The sequence below is a fragment of the Alligator mississippiensis genome, chromosome 5 (genome assembly GCF_030867095.1).
Source record: "Alligator mississippiensis isolate rAllMis1 chromosome 5, rAllMis1, whole genome shotgun sequence".
NCBI classification, from domain to species: domain Eukaryota; kingdom Metazoa; phylum Chordata; order Crocodylia; family Alligatoridae; genus Alligator; species Alligator mississippiensis.
The window spans coordinates 165,497,023-165,523,972 of NC_081828.1; the positions used below are offsets into that span (position 1 = coordinate 165,497,023).

At 40.6% G+C, this 26,950-nt stretch overlaps 1 protein-coding gene across 1 annotated transcript in view; it reads left to right on the top strand.

The window, feature by feature from the left end:
* Window positions 1-26,950, top strand: part of DGKB (diacylglycerol kinase beta) — a 620,162-nt gene that overhangs the window by 168,661 nt on the left and 424,551 nt on the right. Inside the window, exons 7-10 of the mRNA XM_059728962.1 lie at window positions 3,008-3,057; window positions 7,305-7,379; window positions 9,342-9,461; window positions 24,826-24,943. Of these exons, the coding sequence (XP_059584945.1) occupies window positions 3,008-3,057; window positions 7,305-7,379; window positions 9,342-9,461; window positions 24,826-24,943 (363 nt within the window). The remainder of the gene's footprint in view (window positions 1-3,007; window positions 3,058-7,304; window positions 7,380-9,341; window positions 9,462-24,825; window positions 24,944-26,950) is intronic.

A 26,950-nucleotide genomic window follows, 5' to 3' on the forward strand; every position in this document is an offset into this window, starting at 1 on the left:
AGGTTTCTTAATGGAAAAAAGAGATGACTCTCCAAACCAGGGAAAGTGTTCCTTCAAGGCATGTGAAGGAGATTTTTAGTAGCCAACTGGTCATATAACTTTTAAGTGAATAGAAGAGTCTTTACAGTTATGAAGGTAGAACAGCAAAATTTGCAGTAACGGACCCGTGCTAAATGACCAACTAAAATTCCTGATGGATGACAAATTTGTAAGCCATATTTCCCAGGACTGGGTAGACATCAGGGAGATCATTGATAAGCTACTGAAGTAACCACTGCTTTCATGATAGCCATACATAAGCTACAGCACCCTCTACAGGGTTATGAGAGGAAGAACAAAATGGTTTGGAATTTTTCATTGGGGACTTCATTTATATTGGCAAAAACAGTGAAAACTCAACAGGACCATAAACATTATGCTTATATGGATCATAATACTTTATTAAACATCTCTGATCTTATGCAACAACTCCTGAAGGTTGTATGACCAAGGAATAATAGTTAGTATTGCTGAGGCAGTGCAGAAAGGCATTCATCGTTTTGTTTGTCTTATTTTTTTTTCTTCCCAGTACTCAGCCATTCTGTAAGAAGCATGGACCACAGAGTGTGGGATTAGGGAGAATGTACCCTTGTATAAATATCATATGTGGTTTCAGCCATAAAAAAACCTGACCTCACCCCCATGGAAACCAAAATCTGCTCCAACTTTACCCTCTTTATTCATCTATCAGGAACTCCCTTTCCTTTTCTGCCGAAACATAGAGGTGGTGGGCAGCATTTATTGGTCCAAAGATTCTTTTTCTTTGGTTGTACTTCTGCAGGCCATTCCTGGGGAGGTACTCAGGTGAATCTCCCAGGGTTTTCAGGGGAAAAACTTGTTGAGAGGCCTTTCTAGGTTCACTGTGGGTTGAGTCTCCATAATTTCAGTTTGACCTTAGAACCTCTCTGCAAGAGGCTTCCCTCCCCCTTCCTCCCTGAAAACCAGCTCCCCCAGGAGAAGAATGGGGTTGTAGAAGGTTGCAGGTCTGATGTGCAGAGCACTGGCAAACACATTTTTGAGCTCTTTGAAAAAGGGGCAAGAAGGTCCTTTACTGAACCTGTGGTTTGTGTCTTTTCCATTCTAAAAACAGTACTTTAAGTGTTTGGTATATTCCTTGCACTGCAACCTGGCCCAATGAATGCTTAAGTTGAGCATGTTCCCTTTAACATGATATTTCAGGAGTGGATATTCCTCTAACTGTAGTTGAAATTGTGGTTCTTAGTGTATCTCCTCCAGATAGTAACCAAAGTTCAACTACACTTTTCCAGCTAGTTAACTGAACATCAGGAGCACATTCTCAGATTGGGAAAACAGGCCAAGCTGGCCATCTGAAGCAGCAGCATATGTGGAAAGTGAAGGTTAAACACTCCACAGCTTCCAATTGATAGTGGAGGAAAAGGAGGTGTACAGAAGGGCTGGAAGACACAGGGACAGGGAATTGTGGTAACATTGGTGAAGGACTGCCTGTATTCAGGTTTCATAACTCTTGATTATGCTGTAACCTCATTGCCCATTGGTTGTGCACAGAGGTGAATAGTAACTTGAGTAGGTCCTGTGGGCTCAAGCTGTACTTGTCCTGAGAAATGTGCTTTCAGACTGTAGACAGATGTAACACTAAATCATTTTAAAAGGGGGCATATTGTGGGAGATACCATGTGGGAGCTTTTTTCAGCTGAACTGATGCAACTCTTCCATCTGTTGCCACCTATACCAGTATATTGCAGCTTAAAGTGATGTAATGTTAAAACTGAATAGAACAGATCAGTTTACCATCTACTTAAAGCAGACAGAGAAAGCACCTAAATCTAATTTTAATGACTTGGGAGTTCAGCAGTGTATAGACCGTGTTTCATTTACATTGCTCAAAATTTTTAGCATCGCTGAAATTTTATAGGTATGTCATTAGCTATTTATTTTTGTTGTAGATAGTTCTCCAAATTTTACATTGAGATACATAGCCTCATTACAGAATGACAGTTTTACTTCTGTTTTGTGTTCAGCTCCAGTATTGTATACAACTCTCCAGTTGATGACATTGCTAGAAATTCAATAACTCAATAGGAAATCCCTTCTGGGAAGAGGAGAAGAATGCTATATTGATTACTTACATAATACTGAGTAGTCAGAAAAGAGATAGATGAATGAATGGGTGGGTGGGTGGATAGATATTTAAATTAAACACTTTAAAAAAAAAAAGTTTTTTTGGTTTGGAAATAAAACAATTTCCAAAACTATAAACCTGGAAAGTTTTGTCATTTCTAAAGTGAATCCAAGACTACTAAAGGATGAAAGCTTGAAGCCAAGCATATTTATGTATTACAACTCCAACTTCTTAAGAGTAAGTCTAAACTACAAATGAAAGTGGGATTGCAGTAGAGGCATGAAAATGTCCATCCGGTGATAAAAAGAGTCAACTAGCTACAAAGTCAGTGCTTAAAAATGTGTAACAACTTTATAAATGGTTTCTGTTCAGCTTTAATTTGAATGTGCGACAAGGCCGGAAGTTAATTATCATGTCAAATGTTTTTTTCTGAATAGGAATGAACTTTTGTATTGTGCTCAGGTGTCTTTGTAGAATTATGGAGAATCTGATCACTGGGGTGTTCTGAGAGAATATTACCATGATTTCAAAGAAACATCTAATATGTTTATTATGTGTAGCATTGTGAACTGAGTGAAACAAGAGACAATATGACTTTGTAAATTTGTTTACACATGCATTAAACATATCTGTTAAGTGTTATAAATACATTCTGCAATTATATTTAGCTAATCAGTAAGCATTTGTAAACTGAATTGAAGTATTTGCAATAGGGGGCCAATAGATCATATGACTTAATGTAGGTGCGGTCATGATCCCAGGTTTAAGTTTTACTCTGGAATTAACAATTTAAATGAAATAGTTTGGATCTTGGGGTTTTTTTCCCCTTAATATAATTTTTCTCTTCCTTCCTTTCTTTCTTTTTAGTTATGTTTCGCTTGTATGACACAGATGGAAATGGGTACCTGGACAGTTCGGTAATTTTATTTACAAATATTGATGTGTGTTTTTATGAAACTGCATTAATTGACACAGACAGCAAACTTTGGTGGCAATAATAGAAGTAATATAAAATATTCAATAAATACATGCATTAGGGGTGTGCAAAGTGGGCTGTATTTGATTTGGGTTTGGATTCAGCCTGATTTGGGGGACAGTGATTCGATTAATTGATTTAGATTATTGTCCCGATTCGATTCGGCCAAATCTGAAGATTCAGTGCTGGTTTGGAAAATCAGCAATTCAGCCATAGACACAGCTTTAAATATTTTTTTCTACATACCTTGAGTTACCAGGCATGGCTCGTGAACGCTGAAATGGTGGGGCAGATGGAGCGTCCCACAGTAGTATGGGGGACCCCAACTGTGTTGGCTCCAGCAGTGTAAAAAGCTGCCCTGTCCTGGCCCCATCAGTACAAAAATCTGCCCTGGCAAGTAGCTCAGGGCTACTCACTCTAAGGAGCATCTGGGGCCTGGCTAATTGGTACCTGTGGACACTACCCCTTGTGCCAGCTGGACTGCTTAAGCAGCCCTGATAGTTCTTTACACCCTCTAGCCCCTGCAACAGTCTAGCAGCGGGGGCTGTTGCCTGGCTATGACCCGCTGCGCACCTGCCAGAGCTGGATGGGGACTGCACAGTTAGTAGAGGCATCTGCCCCTCTGGGCCAGCTGCCAGTGGGCTGTGGCTGCAGAGTTGGTCTTTGTAAGACACTGCTTCCATGTGTGCCCCTGCCCGGCCATCTGGGCAGCTATCTCCCAGAAGATGTTCCGGGTGTGGTGGCCTGCTTTACACTGTCAAAGCATGTCATCCTGGCCCCAATTGGCCAGGAGGTCAGCCACCTCCAGATGGGTCCAAGGTGCCAGCTCTGAGCAGGCTCCTCTGCCTGGGTCCTTACCTCCCTAGCAGGAATTCTGGTGTTCCCTATTGGAAAATTGAAAAATCCCTGATTTAAAAAAAAAAAAAAAATACAAAAGTCACTCAGTAAAATACTGTGAATCCATGTTCCTCCACAGTCCTCCACAGTTGAAACAAAAGACCACTATATATATATATATATATATATATATATAGAGAGAGAGAGAGAGAGAGAGAGAGAGAGAGAGAGAGAGAGAGAGCAATCAGTTGGGCAATGTTTTATTGATATATCTACAGTGTTAAAGCAATTTGGAAGCCAACCAGTATCTCTATCATCATAATAAAATGAATTCTAAATATTTATATGTTTTGCTGTTTGCCTTTGGTTTTCTTACCAAAGAGCATTTAGAGCTCCCCCTGACCCCTTCTCTAACCAGGATGTGGGGACAGCTGCCCAGGCAGCCACAGCTCCTGCAAGCAAATATCATCCTGTCTGGCAGCTGGACACGCAGGGTGTGTGCTGGGGGGATGTGGGATTTGCAGAAGCGGGGGTGGGAAGCGGGTTGGGTGGCTGTGGAGTGTGTGGGTAGGCATGGGTGGATCGTGGAGGGACTGAGGGGAGGGCTGCTCCAGCCCCCTGGATTGCTGCCCTTCCTGGTCCCATCCCCTGCCTGCTCCTGCAGCCCCTCCGATGGCTGCCCTGCCTGGCCCCACTCCCTGCTTCCACCCCCAGATCTCCCCAATGGCTGCCCCACCCAACCCTATACACTACCTAGTCCCCCAGACCTCCTGATGGTGGCCCCACCTGGCCCAATCCCCTGCTAGCACCCTGAGACCTCCGATGACTGTCCTGCCTGGCCCCAGTCTCCTGGTACTTAAAAAAGCCCCATGCTCACTGGCAGTAGCAGAGGCTATTGGGGTCACTGGGGCCTCCTGGCAGAGCGCCCCCACCTCAGCATGGGGCAGCGGGGACCGGCAGCCTAGTACCCACACTGCCACTGCCCCATTGTGTGGGTGCAGCCCAGGTCGGCAGGGTGTTGCATTGCTCCATGTACTGTTGGGCAGTTGGGGCCACTGCAGCTGTCACCCGGGACCCAGCACCACTCAGCCTGAGCGGCTTCACTGCTTGACCGTGCGCAGAGCTGTGCGGCGCCCTGCTGACCCTGTCTGCACCCAGATGATTGGCAGCAGCATTGCGGGTGCCAGGTGGCCAGGGCTGGTTCCTGCTGCCCCATGCTGTGTGGGGGAGCTCTGCCAGGAGGCCTCAGTGACCCCATTGGCAGCTGCTACTGTTGGTGAGTGCAGGACTTTTTTTTTTTAATTGCCAGGATGCTGAGGCCGAGTGGGGCAACGATGTGGGTGCTGCAGGAACTGGTGGGGGGTGGGACCAGGCAGGGCAGTGATCAGGATGGCTTGAGGGGCAGGTGTGAGATACGACTGGGTGGGGTAGTGATCTGGGGGGCTCAGGGAGCGGGTGGGGGATGGGGCCAGTGGGGGTCTCCAGCCCCCACCCCCACCTCCTACTTACCGGCATGGAGCCCAGGCCCAGCTCCCTGCAGCTGGCACGCTGCCTGCCCTGCACAGGTAGACAGTGTGCTTCAGCACTGGGGTGAGGACCAGCCAGGCTGGCCACCAAAGCATCTCTGCGGAAGACACAAGCCTCCGGGTGCCTCAGAGCACAGTCCTGGACCGTGCCCTGCCCCTCTGTTTTTGCCCAGGGTATTTTTTGACCCTAGGGGTCTAATTTTGCCCCCATGTTGCAAATTTGCAGCACAGGGAACATTTTTTATGTTCCCACACATGCCTCTTACAGCATCTCAAATGACTTTAAGACTCTGCAAGAGGCATGTGCACGTCCATCTGGACGCACTCTAAGAGTGCAGATCATGGATCTATTGTGCATTGGTCCTTGTCCTCCATATAGCTCATGAGGAGAGGATCCATCTAGTATTTGCACCCACAAACTATAGCATCTTCTATGCAGCTACATTTCTAACTGCACTGTATTCTGTGTCACTTACCTTTTTAGATGTTTTGCTGGTAGCCTGAAATTAGAAGTTTTCTAGTTGGAGAATGCTATGTTAATATAATTCAAATGAGAGGACCAATTTAAATGTGCCATTCATTTGAATTATAGAAAAATCAGCAATAGGTGAAGGTCCAAATGGCAGAAGAAATGAGGGTGCTTATTCCTGATGGAGAGGACAGTATGTACTAGGCAATTTAGCTTTACTTTTACTCAGAATAAAGACATTCTGTCTCTGAGTAAAATGTTACCTGTTGCAAAGTATCATCTCAAAATCACATCTGAAAGGCTGGATTTTACTAAAGTTATTAATTATGACAGTATACTGAGTTAATAAAAATAACTTTCTAAAATCAACATTTTAAGTGCTAATCAATGCAAGGCTATCCATGAATTAACTGACTTCATTTATCCACAAGATTTTCTGTGCCTGTGTTCTCATGAATTTTTACAAGCAAAAAAAAACTTAAGCAAACAAAAAAAGGCTGGAGAGTATATTGATTTATCATACTTATGAGAGGCTGCCTCTGTAGTAGAAAATTGTAGGAATAGCAATTTCATTCTGATCCTTGTTTCCAGGGCTCATTCACATTTTACATTAGACTGTCATTGGTTAAAAAATGGAAATAAACATGGCAACAAGGACTGGAACTCAAATACCACTTCTTCTAATTAAATTTCCTAATCTTTATGATACAAAAACATGTTTCCTCTTGTACTTTTGACTGCTGGAAGCCCAGTTTCAAGAGAAGTGGAGGGGTACCTCTACCCACTGCATTTTATAGCTGCAGTCTGGAAATTCTTTTGGGTGAATGTTGTACCCTTTAGTGTATTATTTAGGTGAAAGCTTGGGACACTTTTACATATGCTCCGGAGGTGGGGGGAGGGGCAGCACTTCAATTAGAGTGATAATTAAAGTGCCACAATGCCTCATATATTAGCATCTCTGCACTTCAAAAAGGTGGTGAATGAGCCTTTAGTTCAAGTGCCCCACCACAATTTTGAAGTGCAGAAAAGCTGATACACGAGACACGGGGAGGCTGCTGGACTAATCGGTTCCATGCTCACATATAGCTCCGTACTTCTATTGATGATCAAATGTTAGGCAAATAATGAATCATTGTGTAAGTATTTCTACCACGCACTTTAATGATTTATATTTAAATGATTGGTTTGTTAAAGTATACATTTAATATGTTCACACCCAGAAAAAAAATCACTCTAATACACCATTTGTTTCTATCAGCATAATTATCAAATAGGTATCTGAATTGCAAAGTGACCTACAAAAGATTTAGTTATAATATTGCATTAAAATGTCTTTGTTTCTTTTTTACTGCCCAGGAGCTGGAAAATATCATAACTCAAATGATGCATGTTGCAGAATATCTTGAATGGGATGTCACTGAACTCAGTCCAGTAAGCATTTTGCCAGATGAATGTTGATATTAAGTCTGGAAGATGTTGGGGACTGTTTTAAATCACTTTATAAATCTGTACATGATATATTAGTATATAAATAATACAAACTAATAATGGTTGGTTCTCTGTGGGACTGCTGTATCATTCACTCGATCTCTTTTTTTAATGAGGATAGCAAACTACTGTGGTCATAATTATGAACCATAAAGTTTAAGGCCTTGTCCTTAAGGCATAAATCTATCACAAAAGCTGAAGGAGAATCAATTATGATTTGTTCTATATACTACACCTAGCTCAATTACATTTTATTGTCTTTGGGCAGTGCATCAATATTATATAAATAACAATAATTATAATATGACATTGGAAAGTCTTCTAATTCCCTATAATTTGGTTTTATTTTATTTATCATGTTTACCCAAAATGAAGATGACCCTGAATTTAAGACCAGCCCTGAAGAATTGTATTCCAAATATTGAAATTGTTATAATTTCCCATGTGTAGAATCAAATTATTGGAACAGCATCTTAAATTCATGCCCTCCAGCCACTGCAGCAGGGAAAGCAGTGGCAGGGGGGAGGCAGTAGGGGGACAGGCAGGGGCAGTTAGGGAATAGGCAGTAGGAGGGTGCAAATAGCAGAAGCAGCCTGTCAGGCAGCTTGCCCCCTGCTTTTGTTGACCCTCTGCAATTTGCCCTCTGCCGCCTGTCTCTCCTACCACTTACCTCCCTCCTTCCTGCCCCCACTGCCACATCTGCCCCTCTTGTAGCTTCAGTCTTCCTATCTCCCTTCCTCCCCATCATCCCTTCCTGCAGCATCTGCCCCCTATCACCTGCCTCACCTTCCCATCTTCTCCAGCTTTGCTTGAGCCTGGAGCATAGAGCATGGAGCCACTACCCAGCCTGGTAGCAGCTGTAGCTGCGTGGCAGCTCCAGCCCTGGCTCCAGCCAGGACTGAAGCAAGGGTAAGCAGTAGGGTGAGGGTGAGTGAAGTGGAGGCAGGGAGCAGGGCAGAAGCTGTGGGGACAAGGGCAATGGGGGCAGAGGCAGTAGAGGCACAGGCAGCAGCTGCAACTACAGCTCTGGCCATGACCCCAGGTCTGGGCTGGAGCTACAGCCACAAACACAGCAGCTTCCCATCTTCCCAATACCTCTTTTTGAATCCAAGAGAAGGGTCTTTTCCCCTAAGTCAAATGGGGAAAAAAAACCTTGTCTTGGATTTTAGTAAATGTAAGACAATAAGGTATGCACCTTTACCAATACAGCCTTTTATTCTATGAAATGGAGAGAGCCAGAACAAGGGCATGTGCCATTTATGTTCCATTTTAAAACCAAATTTAAGTGACACTCAGGTTTTGTGTGAGGTGACTTTTTCCTTAAAGCTGTGTCGTGCTGTAGAATTCAAGAACTTGTACTGCTCCAAGAATAACAATGTAAAACTGTCTTATAATGTCTTTAGGGATTAGATAATGCTAGAGTGATGTTATAGCCATAAAGGAATAAGGATAGAGGTAAAATATTTCTGTTTCTTTGATATATTTGTTGGGAATAATAAAATATGCATGTTTCAGTGTTGATGTGATGTTATGTAATGTGATATACTTTGTTATTTCTTGCTGGCAAAATTTTGGAATAAATTGGGGAAAATTGAAAATATGGGGCAGAAATGATTTTTTAATCAAAAAATTAGATGCTTTAAAAAACACATTTTGTAGAAAAATATAGTGTTTTGATAGGAGTGGCTGATATGAGTTGTTTTTTCACTGAAGAAAATGGTTTTGAATGCTTTTGTTTTAGTTTTTATAATGATTTAGAAAAAAAAATGAAAAAAACTTTTAAGAATTTATTTGCAGAGTTCTTCCGCACAGGATAATTGTTGTTTTTCCTTATGAAGTGGTGTTCAGGAGGCACAGACTTGTTATCTTATAACATGGAATTTACAGATTTTTAAAATTGTACAGATCCTTCATGAAATGATGGAAGAAATTGACTATGACCATGATGGCACTGTATCTCTGGAGGAATGGATCCAAGGAGGAATGACAACAATCCCACTGCTGGTGCTTCTTGGATTAGAAAATGTGAGTATTAACACAGCGATATCCAAAGGGTAACTTTTTGAGTCAATGGGGGCCATGAAACTGGTATATGTGCATCCTGCAGACATCTTCATTTTATTTATGGAAAGAAAATTAAAAGACCACAAGTCCTCTTAAATAGCTACATCAAGTAGACCATGTTGTCAAAGGGTAGGACACTACATACTGAAAGCTATGTTCTCTAAAGATCATAACTTCATATTGAAGATGGAGAGCTACACTAAGATCACTTTTATACCAATTAGGCACAGCTGTTGTACTGTTGGCAAGTTTCCAGTGCCACCTGCTGTCCTGCCATTGAGCAGATTTTGGGATTATATAGTTTAGCTGGATCATTCTATTTCTGGGTGCATGCTGTAAATAGTACACAGTGCTGCAATTTAAACAGCTTCTTTAGCAGATTATTTTCTTTTCTAATTTTTAATTTTTTTTAGGAATATGCACCTTTTCTTCCATTTGTATTATATAGCATAGTTATAGTTATTTTGGGAAGTAGTGAAGTACATAATTTTCAGTTGTCATATTTCAATCTCTTTGAATTTGGATCCACCTACATTACATCTATGAATTAATAGAAATTTTTCTTTGTGACATTACTTCATTACTGTGAATTAGAGGCAAAAGCTGAAATTAATTCTGGTGCTGTACACACTAATATAGACCTAGAAAATAATAACAAATTAAACAGAAAATTTATAGGCTGCCATACTTGATTCAAACATTTCTCCTGTTGAGTATTTAATTAAGGAAATGGTTGTTTAATAATTATATTTTCAAAGGCCAGTTCAGTCATGTCAAAATTCCCTAGCATTGTGAGGAATTTGTCATTGTGAATGTGTGTCGGTGTTTTGTCCAATGGAGGATATTTCCATGGTCTTATATGTGGAACAATTATAAATACTTAGTTGTAAACAGAAAATAAAATGAATTATTCTAAGTGTATTTTAATCAATAAGCAAAGAAAACTTCAGGATTCATCTGCCAGTTATATTATATTGAAGTGCTTTGTACTTCACTGTGATTTTCTGACTGATCAGACCACGATCCAGGGGGACCCCATGGATTCCCTTCACTAGTTTTGCAGGATTTAATCAAACAACTAGGGATGGTATAAAGCCCTGAAATTATTGCAAACTCAGTGAAAAATAAAATTGAAGCCCCTATCAGTTCCCTGAAACTTTTGTATCATTCACATTATCCATAGATCCAGCAAGAAATTATTTAGCTGTTAATGTTATGTTTACGGTTTGTTTATAGTTCTGATGACTGCGTTTAAATGTATTTTGAACAAAAAAAGCCAAAACTCTGATGTCTGTCTCTTAGAGTAATTTCCACAGATAGGAGAATATTTTCATTTGATATGGATGAGGGTGCATAACCAAGACTATTATATGCATCAGTCCACTAGTGAAAAAGCTGAGTTTTTTTTCATTCTGTAGTGTGTGTCTCTGCTTATAAACATGGTAATGAAGACTCTGGTAAAAATGCCTTGACTCAAAAATTAAATGTAGAGTTATGGCAAGGTGAGGATGTTCATAATCAAGTTAGTAGCTGAGAGAGGAAGAGACAAACTCCTGGCAGATATAGCAGTCTGTTTTTGATAGTGTTAACAACTTGGGTATCCAGAAACTGAGAGCAGCTAAAAGAAATCCTGTTTGCTCTGGAGGCAAATTCCCTTCATGCAAGACTAGTTTAGAAAATGCTTCTGCCTTCCCAGAATATTGCTTAGTTTTTAACTTCAGCAAAGCAAGATACATTTTAACACAACACCGAACTGGGGCAGTCGGGTAGTTTAGAGATGCTGGGGTTAAAGTAAAGTAGAGATCATTATTATAATTGGTCTCATGCTCTGAGGATAGTGACAGTATGAGAACAGGATAAATCACTCTAAATAGGCCCAGTTCAGTGCTCTCCCTCTAAAGCATCCACCCCTGCCACTGTTACACTGGATACTAGGCTAGGTGGACAGTTAGTCTGACCCAGTTTGGCACATCTTATATTCTTAAATTATATAGAGATTTGAGTATTGCTTGTATTGGAATCTATCATGCCTCATGAACACCAGTGGCATCAGGAATAAAAAAGGGACATAAAACTAGGGAGAGCATTGAGATTAGTGCAACTTTGCAAATCAGTACTTCTGAGGTGAAGGAGCTGTTTCTGTTGCAAATATCTAAGATTGTTCTGATACAAACAGTTAGAGGCTTCTCTGTGCATTTCTGCAAGCCCCTGCTATAATATCATTTTAAGGTTAATAGTATATTGATTGTCTTAATTCATAGATTTAAGGTCAGAAGGGACTATTGCGATCATCTAGTCTGACCTGCAGAACAAAGGCATAGAATTTCACCCTCTAATTCCAGCACCCAGTCTAGTAACTTGTGGTTGTATGAGTGCATATCTTTTAATGAAATATCCACCCTGATTTAAGGGTTTCAAGTAAAGGAGAATCCATTGCATATCTTGGTAAATTAAGCCAATGGTTAATTACCCTCTCTGTTAAAAATAATTGATTTATCTCCCATTTGAATTTGTGTAGCTTCAGTTTCCAAACAATGGCTTTTGTTGTGGCTTTTACTCTTACATTAAAGATCCCTTTGCTATCAGAAATTTTTTTTCTAAGTTATGTTTTTGTAGACCATCATCAAGTTACCTCTTAACCACTTTTTCATTAAGTTAAGTAGATTGAGTTCTTAACGTCTTTTAATTGCTTGGTATTGAGCCAAGTAGGGGAAGGTATATATTATTTTCTAGGTTGATTATTTAATTGTTGATTGTCTGCAGTGGTGTTAACTATTTACTTAGATATCCCCTCTCATCTTATATATAATATGTACATTTAATACAATCTGGCAGATCCTCAGTTAGTGTAATTTGTCAGAGTTCTATTGACCTAATTGGAGCTATGATATTAGCTGCCACCCCACCCTGATATTTTTATCACAACTACCATATCATTTGTGTATTATATTTATATTGTATATATACATTAACAAAAAAAACTAGAAGGCTAACATAAATGCTTTCAATTACAATTACAGTAGAATCTTTCTAATTACACACCTGTTCCAGATAGGAGAACATTAAACTAAAATGGTCTGAAAAGAGTTGAAATAAAACAGAATTATATAAAACTTAGAAGAATAAAACAAGGTTATTCAACCTATCTTAACTATATTTACCCTGTTCTTCATTATTTTTTTTTCTGCAACTACTTTGCAGGCAAAACAATGAAATAAATATGAATTTTGCCTGTGAAGCAGCTACAAAATAGGGGCAAGGAATTATATTTACATAATGCCCCTTGCCAAGGCAATCAGCATGCCAAAAGACACAGTTAAAATGCAGCATAGTTATATTTTAATTGATAATTGATTCATTCTTCTTTATATAATATATCAATATATAACATTTGGCAATTTCTGTACTTAAAGACCATATCTTACAGTTTTATACCTGGTTAACCCCCAGTTTTACCACTTAGCACTTGGCTGAATGCTTCTCTATCAGATGTCACATCTACTAAAATTGTTCTCCTTAAACACCAGTAATTACTGTTCACTAGCATTTACTTAAATTGGTTTCCTGGGAGATGTTCCAATATAGTATCTCTCTCATTTAAGAGTTTCCTGATTAAGTGAAAATTAAGATTGTTACAAGTAACTGAAAACTGGGAGATATAATGGAAACCTAACCTTTGATGGTTGCTATACATATACTATATAGTGCTTCTGAAAGTTTAAAACTGCTTTAACAACATTAATAAAATAAATCTCATGATATTGCCATGAAAACTTTCATATCTATTTCATAGGGAGACTGAGACACAGAAGGTTTAAGTGATTATTTTTTCACAGCCAAAAAGGTCCAAAAAGGCACTTCATTGTCACAGTGCTAAACACTGACTTTCAAGTGCTTGACATTTGTAGTGAAATCCAGAGTTAAACACCAGAGTTAGGTGCCTCAGAATAGCAGAAATATAGCATGATGAGAGCAGGGATCCATGTCAGGGAAGACAAAAGGGAAACATTGAGGACAAGTCCTAAATCCTGTCTCTTTGTGAGGCACAAATGTTTTACTTATTACTCCTGGGAGATGCCTTTCACCTTTTTTTTCAAAAACAGAGTACAGGTCACTCTTTCAAGGCAGCTGGAAAAGGAAATGTTGTCCCTCATTTATATGGTAACTTATGATGGGAAAACACAAGATGTGGTAGACCTGTGCTCAGTTTCCTCTTCTGCTAGAGAAAGTTCAAACCCACATCTTTTGCTCCCCAGAAAAATAACCTAAAGCAGTGATTCTCTATCAGTATTGTGAATTTTTTTTAAGAGTGCACCGGGTACTGCACAGTATTAGCACTCTTAGATGTGCAGAAACTTGCACATAATTTGCAAAATATTTCAAATAGGTTCAAATAAGAATTCATAGTGTCAAAAGACTAGCTATGGTCTTTCTGAGTTCTTTGCAACAAAAGAATTGCTCTATATTTTTTTCCAGAGTAAAAAATGAGTGAAAACTAAAAGCTGACATTTTTTAGGAGTGTCCTGAGTCTTAGGATGGGGGGGCCTTGAATCTAGTTGAGGCCCTGGCAGATGACATTTTTTTCAAGCAACAAGTAATGTTGTTGTTGGAAGCTGTTATGCTATGTGATTTGCTTCATGTTCACAGGGCAAACGACCTGGGGACCTGGGGAAGGGAAAGGGAGTAAGTGCCCTAGGAACTTGATCTGCTATCATTTGCCAGCAAAGGGAGCTGGAGAGCTGCTAGAAGGGACTGTCAGAACCCTTCCCAGACCTTCAGCTATGCTGCTAGTGGGAAGGAGGAGTGGTGCTTCTTGAATTCTTGTGCAAAGCAGGGGAGACCCATACAAAGCAGGGAGGCAAGAATGGTGGGGTTCAAATTCTCTAGGGACATCTTTGAGGTGCTTTTTTTTGTGTGTATGTACTTTTCCCGTCTCTCCATCTTGCCCCAACTGGCAGTTTTCCAAACAAATTCCCTCCACCTCTCTCAGATTAGTGTTGTGTGTACCTAAAGCATGTCATGTTGAGTGTCTGTTTATAGTCTGCTTCTCACAGGGGAGAGGTGATAATGGCTTCTTAAAATGTAGCCTTGCAGGCTGACTGTGGAAAGGGAGGAGGGATGGTGAATCATGACATCTCCTGCTGAAGCACCATGGGGCAGCAGAGTTCAGCATAAATTACAGTGTCTCCTTGCAGGAAGTGGGAGGAGGAGAGAAAGAGAGAGCGGTTCACCCAGGGATTCTAGAGTACCTGACTATGACCCTGTGTGTAATGTTTCACACGTTCAAATTAAAGTGCAATAGAAATGAGCTGCAAAGATAATCTACATTTTACAAGTAACATTTTTGTGCCTGGATGGACATTTTGTGGCTTAGTATCCAGTGATAAATTGCTTAAATATGTGGCATGTTACAGTTTATTGCTCCATTAATACAGATTGGAGCACTTGATGTGTTATTTCTGCCAGGGTCCTGAGAACCACTACCCTAAACCCTATTCCTACTGAAACTGATCCACTTTGCATAAAACAATTCAAGATTCATTGGGTCAGTGAAAGGGAGCAAGAGTGAGCATGAACTTGGTCTGCTTGTTCTTGCACCTATTTGAAGGAAAAATCCCTGCTTCAAGAATTATTCATGTATTTTATATTGTGGAGCTTCAGAACCTCCAGGGTTGGGTGGCATTTCATCAGGGGTTTTCAGAGATGCCTACAGTCTGTATAAAAAGGCAATGGATTCTGCTGTAAATTCTACCACTGATTAGTGGCATAGTGTTCATAGAATCATGGAAAACTAAGTTTGGAAGGGACCTTAGGAAGTCATTGAGTCCAACCCCCTGTTCTTCAATTTCCTTACTTTAAGGTAGTTAGGGTTAGTAAGTGGAGGGATGGCAGCCCTATACATAACAAAATGGACAACATATTGCCAGATTCATAGGCACAGATAATACAGCCTATCACTTCTAGAAAAGTGCTGAATTGATTGTGCCTCAGGAGCCTCTTTCTGCTCTTGTCCATATTGTCCATCTAGAAGCTCAGCCACAAGTTTGCTTTCTCTTTGGCCCCTGTCTAGGGTTACCATATTTCCAGTTTCAAAATAAAGAATGCTGGTCTGGGAGGAGGGGGAGTATATGATTGTTGGGGGACAGTTTCTAACTGTTAACAGTAAATAACAAGTGTCATTGCCTCAGAAATTAAATGTAGAACAGAAACAAAGCCACCAGCCCTGCCACTGTCCTCAATCCCAACCCACAGACCCATGGTGCTGCCAGTGTCCCACAGTCCCCTGCCCACCTGGTGCCCCTCACTCCCAAGCTACAGCCCCCCCCCACCCGCCTTGCAGGTGTCCCTCACTCCTGATCCACAGCTCCTTGCTCCCCCTAGTCCTGCTATAGGGGGTCCCTAGCTGCCCCCATCTTGACTGGGCCCAAGTGCAATGGCTGCAGCAGCTCTGACTCATGCAGGTGTCAACAGAACGAGTCCAGCCCCAGTGCAGGCTGGAGGGAGGAGATGGAGAGGCCTGTAACACCCCCCCGCCCTGGGCTGGGGCTCCCATGCCACACCAAGTGGCCTGGCCACAGCCACCCTGGGGCAGCATCTCCTGGCTGCTCCACCCCTGTGAGCATGGGCACCAGACCTGGTACCACTGGCCCTGCTGTGCAGCTCCCCACCACCTCTGAAGGCTCCCCCCCCCCGAGGAGCAGGGGACTTCCTGCTGCCCCCTCCCCACCATTCTGCTGTAGCCCCTGCACCCAGCCACCTTCCCACAGAGCCTGGCCGTCTTTATCTGACCACCCCCCCTACACACCCATCCCCTCCACACATGCGTGCACATATGTATACACACATGCATGCACACACACAGCCCCCCAGACAATTTCCAAGCTATGGCCCTCCAATCCCTGCCTCCCACCAGACTTATCTGCATCCAGCTGCCGGGGCTGCTCCCACCACCCTGCCTGGCTGTGAGCCGGCCACATACATATGCACGTGCAGATGCATGTGGTTCCCCCTGTCCTCAGTTGCTCCAAACAGCTCCTTGCAGGCTGGAAGGCTGCCAGGCTGCAAGAGGAAACTCATGGTTTCCTCCTTTAAAGAGGAAAATCCATGTTTTTCTACAGCAAACAGAAAACCTGGATCTCTGGTAAACATGCACACTGCTAGGGCAAGCTGGGAAATGCAGCTCTAGCAGCAAAATCCCAGACCTTTGTTTATATTTCAAAAAACCCACCTGGATGGAGACCAGAGGACCTAAAAAGAGGACATGTCTGGGAAAGCCCAGACATATGGTAACCCTACCCCTGCTGCATGTTACACTTCAGACATAATTAACCAGTTGTGCAGTAACTTTGTGGCTCCTTCCAATCATGTTATTAATTGAACGTGTGGCTAGGATAACCCTGTGGCTGGGACGCCATCAGCCAACACAGGCTCTCAGCCACAGGAACACATGTCTCCATGGCTGGGGGGTCCATCAACTGATGGGTTCATGGCCATGCATCTCAGGTGTCTTTGCAGCTGGAAGCCCGTAACCGATGCAGGCTCCCAGTGATGGGGACACTCCAGGTGTCCCTGTGGCTGGGAACCTGAATCAGTTGATAGGATTCCCAGCCATGGGGACACCTGGGATGCCCCTGTGGTTGCACTGGCTGGAGCAGGAGGAGCTTGGGATCATTATCCTGGGCTCCCCCTGTACCAGCAATAAGGCATATTGAGATCTGATGCCTAATCCCACAATCACATCTCCTGCTATGCATGTATGGCATGGTAGGAAGCTTGATTGTGTATGGCATATCAGATTTTATTGTGCCTTTACCTGCCTCTCTGGACTGGCCCTAACAGTCCATTTTTCTTGCACTTTTGCTTCCCCTCATTTTGGAAGAATTCTGTTGGGCAGCATCCACTGACTCCTGTGATTTATTTATTTATTTTTCTCTGAGCATCATCATTTTAGTGACTCTCACTATCTCCGGTCATTTGATTCTGCCACCAGCACTACACTTTTTGTGTTCTGTTTTCCCACAATCATTTGATCCCACTTCTGCTCTTCTTCTCTCCTATGATTGAGGGGTGAACTTTTCCTGTTTTCACGGCATAGGGGACATGTGGGGGGTGGGGGCACAGGGAAGCATATGCCCCCCTTGAGAGTTCTGGTGCCCCTACTGACAGCGAATGCTCCGGCTGGTAGGGGGGCATGGGGAGCGCTTGTGCCCCTCCTGAATTTGGCTCTGCTGGCAGCATGTCAGCGGCAGAAGTGCCACCATCGTGCTGCCGATGTGCTTGGGGACCGGCTGCTGGGTCCACTCCACCCCTGGCTGCAGGCTGTCCTCTGCGCCGCTAGTGCCACCCCAGACTTGGGAGGCACCAGTTGTCCATGCAGGGTAGGACTTGTATCTGTGGCCCTGTCAGGCTCTCAGTGGGTCAAATACTAAATCATGACCTTTCAAGGAGGGTGCAAGTCTCCTGAGTGTGCTGCCATTCCAACCTTGCCCTACAACTTTAGGGGGCATTTGTTGGTAACTCTTTCACAAAACTGTGGTCAATAGACTTCCCAGATATTTATTCTCTTTACAATGTGAGAATACTCAGTTGTACATTTATATCTGGTATATCAAGCTATGGCTCCTATTGTCCTCCTTCAAGACTCCTTTCTCAGTTTATGCCTTTTTTCCCCTCAATTTGCATTAGTTCAGCACATTCAAGACCCCGCCACATTCAGACTTCCTTACTTACCCTCTACTAAGCACAGGCAAGTTATCCAGGAGAAAGAAACTTGATCACTGGGTTGTTCTGCACAACTTTGAGACTAGTTTTCTTGTGTTTCTTTCATTAGTTTAGATATTTGGACAAACTTCCATTTACTACTTAAGTCTCTTCTTGGAGCTGTGGGCATCACCTGATGTTCTCCTCTTGGTATCCCACACTTACTCTTTTTTACAACACCCTTGTCCTGCACTTTGATTTGTTTTCAGCAGTCATCGAAGATCACATCTAGTTGTGGTCTCTCTTTTCATGAGTGGGTAGTAACCAGCGTTCCTATTGACGGGCCTACAAAATGCTGGTAACGGCCCATCCATTCACATCCACTAGATTTCACTTATAAGGACCTAGACATTTTGAAACTCAGAATAAACTCTTTCCTCTTGGTTACCACTAGATGTCATATTTGTACTGTTGTAGCTCAAAGATTAGCTCTGCTTTTATTAGGCAAGAGAAAAATTCAGCAGCAGCAAATGGCTTGTAACCTATATAACCTGTGTCACAAGTAGCCTGAAAGAATGTAAGAGAACATAGTGGCTTGCTTTTTTAGTACTAACCTGTTTACCTGCACTCATGAAAGAGTTGCACAATGAAAATATACAAGTGAAGTAAATCTAAATGAGGTAAATACTCTACAGCCCAAGAGCAACAAAGCTAGAATTGAATTAAAAGAACATTTCCTGGTGAATGAGATTTATTTCATATCCTCAAACAGCTAATGTAGTAGGCCATTACCACTGAAAATTTAAAGGATAAGCATTGTTACCTCTTTTTTTATTATCTTTTATTAAATGTTAAATTGAGCGTGTGGTGAAATGCATGATGTCTAGTATATTATTGTCATCTGTTGTTCTGAGCTGTATGTATGTGGAATTGGGGACCTGAACCAAAGGTACTGTAAAGTCTTAAGTTGTTTAGATCCATTATAGCATGTGGTACTTCTTCGACTGAAATGTTCCAGTGCTTATAGACAACACCTGACTATTTCTGGTTTTATATTTTTGTTTCTCTGTGTCAGTGAGAAGTGAGGCAAGCTTTGCTTTATATTGCAACGATAAACTTATCATTGATGATGATCAGGCCACATTTATAAAGTATGTTTGTAAATGATTGTGGCATAGATTAATTGTGTGCTATATCTATACGTTCTCTCTCTCTCTCTCACAAACACACACACATACCCATATAGGGGGCTGGACAGAGTCTGTCACACATGGAGGTATAAATTACCTCTCCTTGTGCTAGCCGAGTTCTCTTTTAGAATGGATATAGGTTCATTGTAGGAAGAGTTGAGTGGGTCTGCCACTGTCATTTCTTTGATTTACCACCAGAGGGCACAGCTTCATCGCTTTCCAAGAGTTTTTAGCGAGAGCTCTCAGAAAAGTCAGTGCTGTCAGCTTTTACCCTGCACTGTTACCTAAGGGAGTTAATGCAAAGGGTGCTGCAGGCACTTTTCAACTCTACAGAGTTGCCACTGACAGATTTTCTTTCTTGGGAGCCTTTTGCTAAGCTTATCCTGAAAGAGGCCAGTGTAGAACAAGAGCAATATTACCTCATTCTGTATCTATGCGTGTGTGCTTATACAAAGAGTAGAGTGTATATCTGGAAACCACACCACCACCTAAAATCTATCTATACTATGTGCTAAGTTTTACTTGAAGCTTTTTCTAGATGTGTACAATAGAGGGCTATGGATAATGGCTCTGCTGCAAGCCCACCTATTTAGGACCAGCAAAAGGTGATGCACTAGAGAGGTGAGTTCTAGAGCTGCTTACACAACCAAACTTCCTTCCTTCTGTACTTCCATCTGTTCTTGGAACAGATGGAAGTACAGCTGCTGCTCGACCCGTCCTTGCTTCTGGATTCAGAGCTGCAGCTGCTTCAGGGAAGGTGGAGGGTGTTGGGCGGGGGGGAGCGAGGGGGCCAATGGAGTGGTCACGCTACTGCCTAGGGTATGGTACTAGCTGCTTACATCTCTGAGTCTGCCTGTTCTGTGGTTTGTTTGTAAGGTCCAGTTCTTCTGCCATTGTAGGTTATGACAAACCCCCTATTGATTTCAGTGGTAGCAGGGTTAGTACCACAGCATCTGACCTTTTCTATTTGCATAGTACTGACTAAAGTATATAAGATTTCTTATTGTTCATTATTTGGGATCTTCCTGGTGAGGGAGGTTGTTCCTGACTTAATTTTAATAGAATGACAGGGAGAGTCTTTCCAGCTGTTGAACTGGAACTCTATGGGAGGAGCCTTTCTTGGAATATAATTGTTATATGTTGGAGGCTTGATGGATGCTTTCCTCCTTCTCTTTGGCTGACAGGCATAGAAAGGTCAGTCATGGAGAACTCTTTAGGCTAGGTAAAATTTAAAAAAAATACAAAGCAAAATAAAAGACCATCAGCCAACCCTAATGTCTCCTAATCATTCCTCTGTGCTTGCCACAGCATTTTCATTTATAAATTATTAAAAAAATACCTGTAAAATAGATTAGAGATGCATAACAAGAAAAATGCATGCATCTATTTATATTTTAAAGTTGGCTAGTAGAATGATGGGTGGTCAAGCAGGTCACAAGTCCTAGGCACTCCCTAAGGCTGGGGTGTATCAGTTCCTGTTTCCCCCTCTGTACCTTCATTGCAGCAGCTGCTGCTCCAGCAGCAGGGAGGGCACCAAAGCAGTAGTGATGCATTCTGTGGCAGCATTGAACAGAAGTTTGCTGTTGTTTGAGGGAGGCGTTGCCAAAACTGGTAGTTTTGGCCACTCTCATATATGTGTCAGCAAGGAAAAAAAGGAAGTAATATGATCTCCCCCCGCAGCAGTAACCCTTGGATGCTGTTCCTGCTCCGCTGTCACTGCCGCTGCTGCTCGACCCGTCCTTGCTTCTGGATTCAGAGCTGCAGCTGCTTCAGGGAAGGTGGAGGGTGTTGGGCGGGGGGGGGCGAGGGGCCCAATGGAGTGGTCACACTACTGCCTAGGGTATGGTACTAGCTGCTTACATCTCTGAGTCTGCCTGTTCCGTGGTTTGTTTGCAAGGTCCAGTTCTTCTGCCATTGTAGGTTATGACAAACCCCCTATTGATTTCAGTGGTAGCAGGGTTAGTACCACAGTGAGAGATGAGAGCCAGTGTGAGTAAAATAAATATTACCAATACCGTTATATGCTAATGTGTGTATATGGTATATAGACATATCATATAATCTATATTTTCACTGTATCTGCCCTAGATCTTCTAAATTACTATTAGTTTTGGGATTCTTTTTCAGGATATGGAAGCAAAATGACTGAAAATCAGTAAATGCACTGCTGGATCAGAAATGTGAATTTTACTCATACTTAGTCTTATACTGAGAGAGGTTTGTTTCACATTAGATGGGCTTTTTTTTCCCCTATGCAGTGTTTTAAAAAGTTATGTACATGCATAATCATATGCAGCACTTTATTGCTGATTTTGGCAGTGCACAAAAGCAAAAATTTAATTTGCTATTTTCTAAAAGTGTGTGTGTTTATGTAATGGATTTGTGCATCAGTTGCAGCCTGTAACACAGTTAAGTGTTTTAATTGGCAGAACACCCACATCAAGACTTGTTTGTTTTTCTGATAAGGAAAATGCCAGCTAAGTTACTCCATATGTTCTCTTCAAATAAGAAGAGGCATATTCACATGTAATGGCCATCTTTAAAAAAAAAAAAAAAATCAGAAAAAAGTAAAATGAAACTAATGTGAAGCAAAAATGTATTTATGCATAACCATGTATTTTATGTTAATTTTAATAAACAGTAAATAGTTTTGCTTATGAACACAGATCAGCTTGCATTTTAAGTGTTTTTAGTTTATTACAGCACATGTTGATGACCAGACTAATATGTCTGAAGAGTAGAAGTGTTTATTATTTATAGTATTCTTTTCTCAAAAACATTTACAGTCTTTAATTTTCTAGTAAATGAATGGTGGCTTTCAAAGACTCAAAACATATTTAATACTGTTGAACGTCAGTATACTAAAGAAATGCATTGAAGTGGGTAGTAAGACAAAGTGGAAAAAAATTACTGTTCAAGGATCTCTGGGTAATAAGACAGGCTTGCTTAACAATGGTCCTGAAGGAACTTGATTGGAGACTGGGACTAAGTACGGGGAGTCTAAAAGCCTGAGAATGAATCAGTTCAATCTTTTCAGGTTAGTCTAAGCTACATAAATTGAACCAATAAGCAAGTGAACAGATATTTACTTCTGATTCCAGAAATATAGACACATGCCTGTTGTGGCTCAGGCCAGAAGCCAGGGGGTACTAGAGCACACTTTGCTCAGTTGGGGCAGTCAGCTTGGGCCAAGGTTAGCCTGCCCACACTGCAAGGGGGGAGTTTGTGCGGGAGGTGCAAAGTATTGGAAATGCCGGTGGTCGGTGAGTTAACTTGAATCTGGAGGGGGCCTGGAACAGAAGTTCAGTAAACTGATTTAACCTAAATCAGTTAAGTCTGGTACTACATCCATCCAGGTTTATCTTAAACTGGTTTGGGCCTTTTTATAAGCAGTGCATATGCACTGAACTTCTGTTGTGTTATAGATTTGAACTGGTTTCCGATCACTTATACTTGGTTTACATGTAATTTCTGTCCCTAGCCTAGGGCTCCACAGCTGCTTCTGATTCTTCAGAGAACACTGGAAAACCTCCACACTCTTTATCAAGCTGAGAAGTTTTGAATAGGCAACTCCTTTGTTCTCTGTACAGAAAAGAGGCCCTGACATTGACTAGCTTTCCAGGATGGCTTTTGAATTCTTGATGATAATATCATGGAACTCCACACAGGATCTGATCCTGAAGTCTAAATATATACAAAAACACCCCCACTGATTTCAGTTCCTATTGACTTTTAATACAGGCATTTTGTAGACATTATTCAAAGTTATATTCAAAGTAAGACCTCCCTTTGGAATAGGTGTAAAACTTTTATTTCACTAAGGTGATGCTCACATACATGGATATTGTTTTCCTCCTTATGATGCTGTGTAGATAGATCCAGAGTGACTATGACTCATCAGTGACAGATAACTTGAGTTCAAAAAAACAGAACAGTGCTATAGTTTCAAGAATTTAGCATGTGAAATTAGATACTAATGTGTAATATCTAAAAGATTTGAGTTGCATTACATCTGTTGATTTACTTTAACGGTTCTTATGACTAAGACCTCATGAAATACAATAAACTATAGACAGAGGTATTTATAAGCATTGAGAGAGACATTTTTGTATTCTTTGATATCATAATTAAGAGATTGAACAAGAACCAGCTATAGATGTAGTCATGCTTTTTTAAAAAAAATTTAAAATAATATATGTCTAAACAATATATTGAAAATGTTTTTTATTTACTTTATGTCTTTAGAACATTGTGTATCAAAATAACACAAACTTGAAAATAATCAAGCAAAACTGGCCAAGTTCAGGACCGACAAAATTTAATATCATCAGCTTTCACAGTACCTGAATTTGGCCTAGTATGTTGCAGTATATTTTGATCTGGTACATGGTATTGGTGAGCTTTTAAGTATTTGGTTCCATTTCTGACAGTAGGTTATGAGAAATTAAGATAAATGTAAATGGTGGCCATGTTTTTTTGTTTTTTTTTTCTTTTTTGTTGCACCTAAAATTAAGATTTCTGGATCACCCTCAGGTTCATTAATTACATTAAATGTTGTAGTTTCAAAGTCTAAAAATAAATTCTATACGTAACTGTAATCTGATTACATTGCTAGTTAAGAAATGGCCAGAAATCTCACAGCAGTATGGCAACATGTAGAACACAAAAAATGAAAGAATAACATGTTGAAAAAGTCTTGCTCAGAGACTTGCTACTTTTGTTTCTTTTCATATTGTTTCACTTACAAGTAACAGACTATGTCATTTAGGGTCTCAAAAAAAAGAAAAGAATTTAAAGCAGATTTAGTAAACTTTTTATATGTTAGATAATCTTAGTTGCTAAATTAACGTTTTAATAATTATTGATTTTGATTAAATAATTTTTAAAAACCCCATCCCCACACTCTATTGTCAGCCAACTCAGTTATTTGAGGGACTAGTGAAGCTAGGCCTTTAGAATTTAAGGCCAAAGGGAACCATTATCATATTGCACTCAGACTTCCTGCTTAATACGGGCTATATGACATCCACAGAAATGTTCCACATCCCAAGAGCTCTTAAAGAAAATTTGCTGACATTTTTAAAAATTCTTCAGTCAAACTATAGCAAAGATGTTTTTAGAACTAACTGCAATGTAATTAATGTTATAGCTGCTTTATAATGTCTATAGACAAATCTGTGTTGCAGTGTTAACAACAGGTGGCTACTCCCCTTCATGGTTTGGAAATGCATGGACATGTTGAAGCTTCTGAGGAATCTATTGTCATATCAGTTCCTGTGTACTAGAAGGATTATATTTTCATCTGATGTAAAGTAATAAATGAAGTAACAGCTTGTCTTTTACGTTCTTGAGTCAATCTCCAATTTTTATTGGCACTTATATATTTCACTGTTTATTTCATTAAATGAAATCTGTTTCTTTTATGGCCTGTGCAGAATGTGAAGGATGATGGGCAGCATGTATGGAGACTGAAACACTTTAACAAGCCTGCCTACTGTAATCTTTGCTTGAACATGTTAATAGGAGTAGGCAAGCAGGGTCTCTGCTGTTCTTGTGAGTATATGCATTTCTTTGACCATTCTCTATATACTTTATATTAACAGTATTACAAATACCTATACACTCTTTAAAGCTGGAGCAAATGCTCAGTCTTAAAGTACAGGGAAAAAATCAAAGTATTGACACGGGGTTGGTAAAGTGTTAAGTGATTGGATTTCAAAACTTCCTATGAGAGTGTGTTCTATATCATAATAGAACTTCATATTACAATAAACTCTCTTATCTTGCCTACATTTTTACACTTGCTTTATGTTTTATATTGCTATTATATATCCTGGTTATGAGAACAACCCTTCTTTGATATTTCCTCCTTTAAATATTTGTAAATAGTTATTCATATTCTTTATTAGTCATCAACTAGCATGGGTACTGAATACCATATTTAGTTATTCTAATCTTCCTCGTAATGCATTCTATCTGGTATATCTGGACCTAATTTTCAGGCTCAGGTTCCTACGATCTGGTATCCAATTTGCATAGAAGCTTTGATGGCATATGCAATTACTTGATTGGTTGTGCAATCACAAGACTTGATTCTGCTACTATTACTCACATTTTTAGAGTTTAAGGCTGAAAGGACAATTACATCATCTAATCTAGTCTCCTTGATAATAGAGAGTCTTACATTTCACCTGGATACCCCAGTATTGAGCCCAGTAACTCATTTTTGACTAAATAACTCAGATCTTTCTAAAGCATATTTTTAGAAAGGTGTTTTGTCCTGGTTTGAGGACATCATGAGATGGAAAATCCAGTGTTTCCTAAAGTAGTTGTTTTAAGCAGTTAACTATCCTTCTTATTAAAAAAATAAATAAAAAAAATCGAGGGGGCGGAAGGGTGGGGAGTTTTATTTGAATTGTTCTGGCTTTATTTTTCACGCTTTCTCTACTAGTTTTAATAATACTTGGTCTATTCTTTATGGGAACAGAATTAACTGCAATAAAGTCTCCTTTCAGTCTACTTTTTGCTAATCTAAACTTTTTTTCAGCTTCCTTACATTTTCAGTGTCCTTTGAATCAAAGCTACTGCATTACGAGTATGATGACCAGTAGCTTTCTGAGCAAGTAGGACTACTGATACATTTCAGATTACTAATTGTAGATAAATGTGGCATAATTGGACATACATTTTTGGGAGGAGACACTGTCCCACTTAGGACATATTTTAAAAAATCCTCCACGTGTTTACTTACACCCTGAATAATCACACATGCAGAGTTTTGGAATAAAATATCCACTTTTATTCCAAATAATTTAAACTAATGGAAATCTATCAGCTTTAATACATGGTTATAATACAGTATAATAACCTAGGGAATTAATTTTCCTAAAGTCCTGAACTGGCTAATATATCATGGTCTATTCCGTCTTCTCTAGTATCATTACTCTCTCAACCTGGTGGAAACAAGTTGTCCGTATTCTAAAAACGAAATTTTATTTGTTTGAGAACTACAAAATCCCTTTGGATAAATACAGTGGATCCTTTCTTTTTGTATATATATTGGTATCATGAAAATAGGACTTTTCCTGTCTGTAAAATAAAACTGCTTTGATCCTATTTATAAAACTTTCTCAGTTGCTGTGAATGTGTCTTATTGTTTAGTATGGATCTCTTAATTTTTCTTGCTAATGATACCTGGAAGGAATGATAGCCCCAAATGAACAATGTGGGGAGCTCATGTGGGTTATTTTCAGTTTCTTCAAGTAGGAAGGAGTCTGGATATTCCTACAAAACCACTTCTGCAATTTTGCATCAAATTGAGCTCCACCTTCATTCCTTCCACAGGGAAAAAAAAAAATCTGCCCTCCCACATACTTTCAAAGCATTGCTATAGATTGCATTTTTTGTTTTAAATTGTGTGGGAGATGGAAAAAAAAAAAAAAAGGAACCGCAGGGGGGCCCACCATCCCTCCATGGCCCAATCAACAATGTTACTCCCTGCAGTTTGTCTGATTAATGGCTGCACCTCCCACTGGGTCTGTGTAATAGGTGCAAGTAAGG